Source organism: Ictalurus punctatus, chromosome 3 (assembly GCF_001660625.3).
Source record: "Ictalurus punctatus breed USDA103 chromosome 3, Coco_2.0, whole genome shotgun sequence".
In the NCBI taxonomy this organism is placed as follows: domain Eukaryota; kingdom Metazoa; phylum Chordata; class Actinopteri; order Siluriformes; family Ictaluridae; genus Ictalurus; species Ictalurus punctatus.
This window is the reverse complement of record NC_030418.2, coordinates 162,501-172,500: the sequence shown is the minus strand read 5'-3', so window position 1 is coordinate 172,500 and position 10,000 is coordinate 162,501. Positions and strand designations below refer to the sequence as shown.

The window sequence follows — 10,000 nt, the reverse complement described above, 5'->3', positions numbered from 1 at the left end:
TGTGGAACGTGAGCGTGTGGAGCGTGAGGAACGTGAACGTGCGGAACGTGAGCGTGTGGAGCGTGAACGTGCGGAACGTGAGCGTGTGGAGCGTGTGGAACGTGTGGAACGTGAGCGTGTGGAACGTGAGCGTGTGGAGCGTGTGGAACGTGAACGTGCGGAACGTGAGCGTGTGGAGCGTGTGGAACGTGAGCGTGTGGAGCGTGTGGAGCGTGTGGAACGTGAGCGTGTGGAGCGTGTGGAACGTGAGCGTGTGGAGCGTGTGGAGCGTGTGGAGCGTGTGGAACGTGAGCGTGTGGAACGTGAGCGTGTGGAGCGTGTGGAACGTGAACGTGCGGAACGTGAGCGTGTGGAGCGTGTGGAGCGTGTGGAACGTGAGCGTGTGGAACGTGAGCGTGTGGAACGTGAACGTGCGGAACGTGAGCGTGTGGAGCGTGAGGAACGTGTGGAGCGTGGAGTGTGGAGCGTGAGGAGCGTGTGGAGCGTGAGGAACGTGTGGAACGTGAGCGTGTGGAGCGTGAGGAGCGTGGAGTGTGGAGCGTGAGGAGCGTGTGGAACGTGAGCGTGTGGAACGTGAGCGTGTGGAGCGTGTGGAACGTGAACGTGCGGAACGTGAGCGTGTGGAGCGTGAGGAGCGTGTGGAGCGTGAGGAACGTGAGCGTGTGGAGCGTGTGGAACGTGAACGTGCGGAACGTGAGCGTGTGGAGCGTGAGGAACGTGTGGAGCGTGAGGAACGTGTGGAGCGTGTGGAGCGTGAGGAATGTGTGGAGCGTGGAGTGTGGAGCGTGAGGAGCGTGTGGAGCGTGTGGAACGTGAGCGTGTGGAGCGTGAGGAACGTGTGGAGCGTGAGGAACGTGTGGAGCGTGTGGAGCGTGAGGAATGTGTGGAGCGTGGAGTGTGGAGCGTGAGGAGCGTGTGGAGCGTGTGGAACGTGAGCGTGTGGAACGTGAGCGTGTGGAGCGTGTGGAACGTGAACGTGCGGAACGTGAGCGTGTGGAGCGTGTGGAGCGTGAGGAGCGTGTGGAGCGTGAGGAACGTGAGCGTGTGGAGCGTGTGGAACGTGAACGTGCGGAACGTGAGCGTGTGGAGCGTGAGGAGCGTGTGGAGCGTGAGGAACGTGAGCGTGTGGAGCGTGTGGAACGTGAACGTGCGGAACGTGAGCGTGTGGAGCGTGAGGAGCGTGTGGAGCGTGGAGTGTCTCAGTGCTTTGACCCTCACGGTGATCTGGCTGAGGACGTTTGCTCGAGCCGCAGTCAGGATGCTCCTCTCGTCCAGGCTCTGCAGTTTGGGTCGTGGCTTCGGGACGGGCTCGAGAGCCAAAACCTGCTGGTCCAGGGCCTGCTCATGGTTAGACACCGGTGTGACCCCATCAGGGGCAACAGGGGCTTTGGGAGGACCGGGGGTGCACGCGCAGGAGAACCGGGATCTCTCCTAAACATGGAGTTAATCCTTTTTAATGAGGTTTTATTAAACAGGTAAAAGTCCACACTGCAGCGTGTTAATGACCGGAACCTCTCAGTGTTCAACCAGCAGGGCCTTCATTCTGTGAGTGCCGAGTCCTCGTGCCTACTGACGCCTGCCTTCAGGGAACTTTAGGAAATGATGAGTGTGTGTGTGTGTGTGTGTGTGTGAGAGTGTGTGTGCATCACCTGTGTGATATACTCAAAGTCGATGAGATACTCGGGCAGAACCAGCTCGCGGTCGAACACGTACCACAGAGACTGTCTCTGACTGCAGTCACAGCATCCCTGCAGCTCAGAGGAACACACTTCTCCTCAAACACACACACACACACACACACACACACACTTTAACATTCTTTAACACATGACAAAAACCTTTATATTTAAAAGGTTTTAAATTAAAGACTATTAATATTTAAATCACTTATCAAAAACTCATTCAGATATAACATACAAGAATTTCTCACACAGCTATACACTGGATATATGTCTCTCTCTCCCTCTCAGACACACACACACACACACACACACACACACACACACACACACACACCTGTGTTGCCCTGCTTGGTGGTGTGTTGCTTAGCGCTTGCTTTGCAGTACACTGAGTGAGCTTTGGGATAAAACTTTGCGTCCACCGGCACTTCGGCTCTCAGCGGAACACTGTGACCCAGGAATGCTTTAGAGATGATCAGCCGACCTGATACACAAACACACACACACACACACACACACACACACACACACCAATTAAAAATGTTCCACAGCACTGTGTTTCAACAGAGTAACTCTTCATCCGTCTCTAATGAACAGTGCAACCTCATCTTGGCTTCAGAGTTTTTACTCCAGACACAGGTCCAGACAGACACGTGTACACGATGTTAAATATATACGACTACACTACGTACACAACGTTTCTAACATTTAATACGATAATTAAAAAGCACAGCCGAGATCGATCCGTGTCTCGAGGTTTGATCCGATGCTCTAAGATCTTGAAGAAGAACCCTTACACGTTTCTTCATGACCCGCCTCTTCAAGCACTTCGGGGGTTCAAAGGGTTCTGCTGGAGCAGAGAACCGTGAACTGTGTGGTGCACAGGGACTAAAGTAACAATCATGTGTAAGGGACATAGCTGTGGGAACCCCGTCTGTAGAAACACACTGCTCTAGAAACAAAAAACCTCTTCTACTCAGACTTGAATACGTCTTGTACTGAAGCTGTTGATTGAATCCAGTTTCTTTACAGAAACAGATGAAGATAAATCTGCTATCAATCATAAACTGAATGACAAAAATACTGTAGATCGAAAAACCGTGTAAAAATGTTGCTCTCGATAAAGATGGCTGCTGAATTGTTCTGAATTGTGGGCCCGGTGGAACGCGGTGCCAGGGGACCTGAGATTTCTTTATTTTTCTTTTTGTTACAGTGGCTTGTACTCTGGATGAGAAGAACCCCTTGCCAAACGATGAAGACCCGGCGCAGCCTGAGAACCACGGTTCCACATAAACGAACCGCTGCTCTAGATAAATAACTGACCTCAGAAACACTAAATAACAGCAGGTAACAAAATACAGACGTGAGAACGACCGTTCTAGATAATCAGATCCAGACCCTGTGTGAAGGGCAGAGGGTTCTCTGTGCTTCCGGTTCCGCCGCTGGTGGCTTTTCTCTGAACACATCTTATACGAGGCTCCTCACACGCGCTTACACTGTTAGACAGAGGCACAGCACAGTCTCTACCCATGGCCTGAAGACAGACAGAGACACACACACACACACACACACACACACACACACACACACACACACACACAGAGTAAACAACATGCTAATAATTACACAATACTACGATCCTGATTATCCCTAGAGATCATCGTCTAGAGATTATTCTAGAACTTATTCTAGAATCCATCAATTTAGGCTAATCTCTAGAGCTTTCTAGAATAATATAGGAATAATTCTATATTATTCCAGATTTTGTTAGAGAGATTATTCTAGATTTTACTGGAGAGATTTTTCCGGAGAGATGTAACATCTAGAGATGTTCTGATTCCACATTAGACGGTTAGCACTGTTCTAGAAATGGTTCTAGAGTTTGTTCTAGAGCTGAGTGTATCAACATGGCGGAGATGAAACTCTATAAGTAAATGGGGGAATGAGATTTCCACACAGTACCTTACAGCTGTCAGCTGATGTAAAGCCGTTCTCCAGAATGTTCAGGATTTCGTTGTTTCGTTGGATTTCCTCAGGATCAAACACATTAAACAGATACTCCAGATGGCGTCTGTACTTTCTGATGTGCGCGCACACACACACGCACACACACACACACACACACATATTCGAACAGGTAAAATAAACGTACACAAGTCCTCTTTCCTCCAGACGATCCTCACAGAGAGGTTAGAGATCCGGAGGTTTTTAGTTCTTGCGTTTTCTGGTTGTCTAATCCGTCTAGTTTCTAGCTCTGGGTTTTAATTTGATCATTCTTATAATGACACTTTATGATGATGGCAGACTAACTACAGAAGCCACGTCGGCTTGTTATGGGGGTTTTTTCGGTCTCCGTTACTCAGGACCTCGTTACTCACTGTGAGAGGAGCGAGGACTCGTTATTCGCCTGCATGGCGTGCAGTTTGTCCTCGAAGCGCAGACGCAGGATGCGGTTATGCACGCGCACTATTCTGTTGATCTTGATGCCGGTGATGTTGTACGCTTTGTAGTCCCAAACGCAGAACCGAGAGAGCAGCAGGTCGTAGCACGGCTTAAACCTGAGAGACACACACGCCGGAAATAGACCTGAGCATCAGGTGGATCGCTGTCAGGACTCGGGACTCGGGATGGAGAATACGTTACACTAGGGTCTGATACTGTACTCATTTATTCATGTAAAACACTCTGATACCAAACTTCAGATACTACACGTGACACCACGTGACAAGTCGAGCGTACGTCATCGTACTAATGAACAGACGACACTCGATACATCCACTTAAAAAACACCAAAATCATTATAAACTACAGTGAGAGATGGATTCAAACAGCTTCTTCATCACGGAGGGGCGCGTGTGTGTGTGTGTGTGTGTGTGTGTGTGTGTGTGTGTGTGTGTGTGTGTGTACCAGGCATGGCTGGTGGTTCCTTCCTCAAAGCGAATGTTTCCCACTGTCTCCAGTTCCATCACCAGGAAGTGAATCGACATGTCCTTCCTGTCTGACGCCATGGCAACATCCTGCTGGAAATGTACCTCCACCCTGAGAAACACACACCTCACCTGAGACTACACTTCACAGACAACAGGTACATATTTTTTGGTACACAATCACACTCTCTCACACACACACACACACACACACACACACACACACACACACTCACTCACTCACTCACTTGTCTAATCTCTGTTCCCAGATCTTAATCCGTTCCCTGATGGCCTCCAGTTTCGTCTCCAGGCTCTTATTATATTCAGACAGGTCAGAGGTCATGGAATCACCTGGCCCCTCTGATGTCACTTCCTGTCGCAAACCTGCGAACTTCCTACCTGCAGCCTTGGACTCGCACTCCAGCTGGAGAAAGATTTGATTGGTTAGCATTGGATGTGTAGTAGTGTGTGTGTGTGTGTGTGTGTGTGTGTGTGTGTGTGTGTGTGCGCACACGCACGTGTTTGAGTGTGTAGCTGAGTGTGTGTATTCTGTCCTCAGGCAGCTGCTGCAGCTTCTTCTTCTGTTGCTGCAGTGTGTGTTCTGTCTCGTCGAGCTGTCTCTGAACACAGCGCACACGCATGTGATAGTACATCCTCTTCTTCATCACCGTGGACTAACTCACACACACACACACACACACACACACACACACACACACACACAGGTACTTTCAATAAAACATCATTATTTGAAACCATTACATAGAGGACACATCATCTTTATAATGAGTCACACACACACACACACACACACACACACACACACACACACACACACACTCACACACCTCCGCAGCGTCCTTGATGGTTTTTGAGGACACGTTGTACGAGTCGAGTGTGTGTAGCGTTGGGATGTGGTACAACACGTGTGTGAAGTAATTACACAACACACACACGGGGTTCGGACTCGACTGTGGATTGTTCAGCCCGAGTTCTCTCAGCTCAGTCAGACACGCCAGCTGGGTCAGCTCCTAACACACACACACACACACACACACACACACACACACACACACACACACACACACCCCTCAGCTCATCTCGAATACCTTTATTATGTTACCACCTTACCATAAAATATCATTTTATTTTATTTAACTTCATTAATCCAGAGACTTGACACTTTTTCCTTCTGGCTTCATAACGACAAAAGTTTGTACACCCCTGTAAAGAAAAAGAGCATAATCTCAGACCTTAAAAGAGCTGATCTTGTTTCCTGACAGATTGAGACTTTGGAGATTCTTGTTTTGCTCCAGACTTTTTCCTGAAAAACATAAAAACACACGACGGACTCGTTTTTAATTAAAAGCATCATTATTACTTAAAAACTGGGACGGGGGGGGGGCACGGTGTTACGCGTAAAATGTTAAATCTGGGCATCCCGGCTATCGTATTACTACAGCGTCCGCGCTTCTGCGGCAAAGAAATGATTTTAACACGTATATTAGGCAGTGTGTTGTTTGGTAAATATGTTTATATCCTATTTCTGTGCGGGGAAAGAAAGAGGCGGCAAACAAAAGAAAAATCCGTTAACAGGGAGAGGAAATGATGACCATATAAGGAAACAAAAAACTTGAGGATCAGAACACGACTATTATTATTATTGTTTTAATATTCACACGCTCACCTATAGTTGTAATGAGATTATCAGCTAGGTTGAGTTCCATCAGGTTCTCCAGTGTGCTCAAGCCCTGTTCCACACACACACACACACACACACACACAAACACACACACAGTGTTTTACATAAATCCCAACAGACATAGATATATAAACATCGTTCTCATCCAGCCTGTTTGCTGGTGACACAGAAGGTCTGGTCTCCTCTCATCTGTGATCACCTTGATCTCGGCGATGAGGTTGTTGTTGAGCCAGAGGACGCTCAGGTTTGTCAGGGACTCCAGTTCACTCATCTCACTGATCTTATTATCATAGAGGAAGAGTTTCTGCAGCTGCACACACTCCTGCAGGCCCGAGATCTCCTAAAATACATAATGTACAGTATATAACAGTGTGTTAGTGCGAGTGCACTCGGCCCTGCTGAATTCTGGATCGTGATCGGTCAGAAGGTGCTGATTAGTTTTCTGTAACAGCAGCTCTGACAGTAGCACAGGTCTAATACGTTATCGTTTCTATAGTAACGGCTGTGATTGTTGATCTGTATGGAGATGTTTGTTTAACATTTACGGAAGGAGTCTCCAGTGCCGGCGCTTCGTAACAGTCTGAGGTGAAGCTGTAAATGTACATTTTCCGACATCTTCAGGACAGAGTCGTCAGCAGGAATTCTCCTACAGTGAGGTGCGCTACAGGGGAATAACTCACAGTGAGCTGACACTCTGCCACCCACAGCTCCCGGAGCAGCGGGCAGTCCTCCAGGCCCTGGATTTCGCGGACGTTCTGCCCCACGACGGTGAGTGTGACCAGCCGGGGGAACAGAGAGAGGCCCACCATGCGGGGAAACCCCGAGAAGAACACCTCGAGAGCCTCTACCCCACTCCCGTCCTCACAGATCTTCTCATAGGACAAGCCGTTACACACACACTGAGGTGAGGAGAGAGAATCGTCGTCATTAGAAGCGTTATTCACAGAAATAACATCCAGAGAAATGTGAACGATAAAAAATAAAGAAATCACATTCCTGCTGCACATATGGAAACTCTGAACACTTTATCTGACCTCGTTCCTCTCAACTCAAATCAATTTCTTCTTATTATTATTAATATTATTATTAATGATAATTTATTTGATTTATATTAAGTGATTTATTTTATTTTAATAGTTTGTTTAAAAATGCTTATCCATTATTATTGTTATATTCACAGATTTGCACATTTTATATGCTTTTAAATATAAATAAAACCTATAATATAATCTTTCATGCTGTTAGTTAATAAGGGACAACAAACCATCATCACTGAAGAATATTAGAACATTCTGAAAATTCACAATTTCATTTTACTTGGTGACAAGCTTTAATATAATAATAATAATAATAATAATAATAAATAAAAATGATTAATTAATAAATAAATTTTATAAAGTAACAAACCCTAGAATGTCAACTGTCAGCTCTTACCAGCTCTTTGATAATTTCGTCATCATTCTGTCCCACTTTTTTACTTTGAGTCATTTCCTTTAACACCGTCTTTACAAAAACAAACACTTTATCCGAATTTATTAGAAACTACATCTAGCCGAACAGCTAGGCTAGGCTAAGCTAAGCTAGTTAATGCAAATTCCTTCACACGAGTCAATTAGCAGTGTCTCATTAGCTAACGGCTCCAAGTTCCGTCTCTAACCGCGGGTGTTTATTAAAGTCACGCTTTTCCGCCTGGATAAGGGACATAGTCGGCAGAAAATAGGAATATTTCCTTTCTCGTTTGACTAAAAATGCCTTTCTCAGCTTCCACACCGGAGTTTCTACCTGCGTGGAATGTTGACTTCAACCGGTTGCTAAGCGCGACTGAGGCTCGGTTGCTAAGGCGCCATTTTGGAATTAGGTGTCATATTGGAATTGTAGTAGTAATATCTCACTCGGCCAGCAGAAGGCGCTGATATCATTTTATTACTTTCACTCGCTTTTTTAAACATCTTACTTTTACGGTATTAATAATATTGTGGGTTTTTTTTTAATGATTAATTTATCTTTGTATCGCCGTGTTATGCTCCACATGATAACAAGGTTCACAAACTACAGTAGAAGCGAGCTCACTTGTAGCAACAAATCGAAATGTTGTACGCTGTAATATAGGCCACGTTTTCTTTAAAGTACAGATGATTACACACTTTACCGTGTAATCTGGAATGTGTCTTTTTAAGGTGTTTCTTTGAGCCAGCTGGCAGTCTGGAAAAGTTCATTTTCCCACCTGAAGACTGTAAATACCCGGATGAGACGACGGCACGTGATTGGTTCCGACGACTCGCGCTTGATTTAATTTACTCGGTTATTATTCCGCCAGTCAGACGGACACTGGAACGGGGTTATTCAGTAAAACTGTGTGAGGATGAAGTATGTGTATTAATGTCGTTGGGGTGTTTCTGGTTTCCTCCTAAGTCTAATATCTGACTACTGCACTCACACACACTGCTGTACACATTATATATCATCGTAACACTGCTCTGCAGGCCACTATACCCATCTTCTGCTTATTTACTCACTTATCGTGTTATTTATTTATTATGCACACAACACACCCTACACCTCTCTATTTTATTTTGTTTCTGTATTCTATCATCGCATCTCATGCTCCCCTTACACCTTCTTCATCCATTTATTTATTCATTGAATTTATTGATTTAAAAAAATCATTAATAAAAACAGCCTAAAAGTTCCCCATTACCCCTACTTTTTATCCCCTTCAGATTTATCCCCTTTTTTACTTCCTGTATCCGTTTGATCAGGACACGGGCTGCTCAGTGCGGATTGCTGGTCATTCGAGTGCATTGTTTCATTTGTACTAATATAAAAGCACGTGTAAAAGCGTGATTGATGGCATTTCCCCAAAAACACGCGCGTTTCACGTGCAACCACGTGATCGTTTCACCTGCACACACACCGTTTCAAATATTTAAAATAAAGGTGTTTATTGGTGTCAGGTTCAGTCTCCACTGCAAAGAGTTAACCAACTGTTCCTGAACAAGTGCCTGCTGTAAAGCGCGCGCGCGGGCACACACACACACACGCACACACACACACACACACACGCACGCACCCACTGACGTCACACTCCGAACCAAACACACGCATCCAGCCTCTCAGTTGACGCTTCAGTGTTCAGCTCGGTGGAAACCCCGAGCACTTCCGGTCAGATAAAACAATAACCTGTGTAAGATCTGTGAGATTCTTTTTTTTTTTTTTTAACGCTGTTCGCTCTGTCTCCGACCTGATCCGATCTGCGCGCGCGCGTGTGTGTGTGTGTTTGTGTGTGAGTGTGAGTGAGCATGTCCGGGACCGGAGAACCGTACGGAGAGGAGCGCGAGCTGCCCGGGCCGTGTTTCGGGCGGATGCGCGAGGAGAAGGAGGAGGAAGAGAAGATGAAGGCGCTTAAACCGACCTGTCCGGGTGATGATGCGCGCCGAGGAACCGGCGTTGCCATGGAAACTGCATCCTCAGGTAACAGAGCCGAGTTTAACGCTTTATAATCGTTTGGGAAAGATTTCAGAGAGGCTATAACGCGCTATAACCTCATGATCACGTGACAGACTGATTTATAACGACAGAAGAGCCGAACTTCTAAACTTCTAACACTCGCGCACACATCAAGTGGTTTTGTGTGTGTGTGTGTGTGTGTGTGAGAGAGAGAGAGAGAGAGAGAGAGGGAGAGGGAGAGAGAG

At 46.4% G+C, this 10,000-nt stretch overlaps 2 protein-coding genes across 7 annotated transcripts in view; one reads left to right on the top strand and one right to left on the bottom strand.

Moving 5' to 3' along the window:
- lrrc9 (leucine rich repeat containing 9) overlaps positions 1-8,525 on the bottom strand; it is a 16,222-nt gene extending 7,697 nt beyond the window's left edge. For 3 of the 6 annotated variants that reach the window (XM_053679187.1, XM_053679203.1, XM_053679188.1), the window contains exons 1-15: positions 7,743-8,152; positions 6,989-7,207; positions 6,508-6,648; positions 6,294-6,357; positions 5,860-5,930; positions 5,455-5,637; positions 5,125-5,280; positions 4,855-5,030; positions 4,587-4,718; positions 4,058-4,237; positions 3,642-3,759; positions 3,078-3,213; positions 2,017-2,163; positions 1,650-1,774; positions 1,219-1,431 (exon numbers count right to left, since the gene is read on the bottom strand). In XM_053679187.1, the coding sequence (XP_053535162.1) occupies positions 1,219-1,431; positions 1,650-1,774; positions 2,017-2,163; positions 3,078-3,213; positions 3,642-3,759; positions 4,058-4,237; positions 4,587-4,718; positions 4,855-5,030; positions 5,125-5,280; positions 5,455-5,637; positions 5,860-5,930; positions 6,294-6,357; positions 6,508-6,648; positions 6,989-7,207; positions 7,743-7,796 (2,115 nt within the window). In that variant the 5' untranslated portion in view covers positions 7,797-8,152. Of the gene's footprint in view, positions 1-1,218; positions 1,432-1,649; positions 1,775-2,016; positions 2,164-3,077; positions 3,214-3,641; positions 3,760-4,057; positions 4,238-4,586; positions 4,719-4,854; positions 5,031-5,124; positions 5,281-5,454; positions 5,638-5,859; positions 5,931-6,293; positions 6,358-6,507; positions 6,649-6,988; positions 7,208-7,742; positions 8,153-8,457 lie in introns of those variants that run through there. The other 3 variants (XM_053679208.1, XM_053679196.1, XM_053679199.1) reach the window with 3 other exon arrangements.
- Positions 8,526-9,427: 902 nt separating this feature from the next.
- rtn1a (reticulon 1a) overlaps positions 9,428-10,000 on the top strand; it is a 20,397-nt gene continuing 19,824 nt past the window's right edge. Inside the window, exon 1 of the mRNA XM_017463526.3 lies at positions 9,428-9,779. Within this exon, the coding sequence (XP_017319015.2) occupies positions 9,608-9,779 (172 nt within the window). The 5' untranslated portion in view covers positions 9,428-9,607. The remainder of the gene's footprint in view (positions 9,780-10,000) is intronic.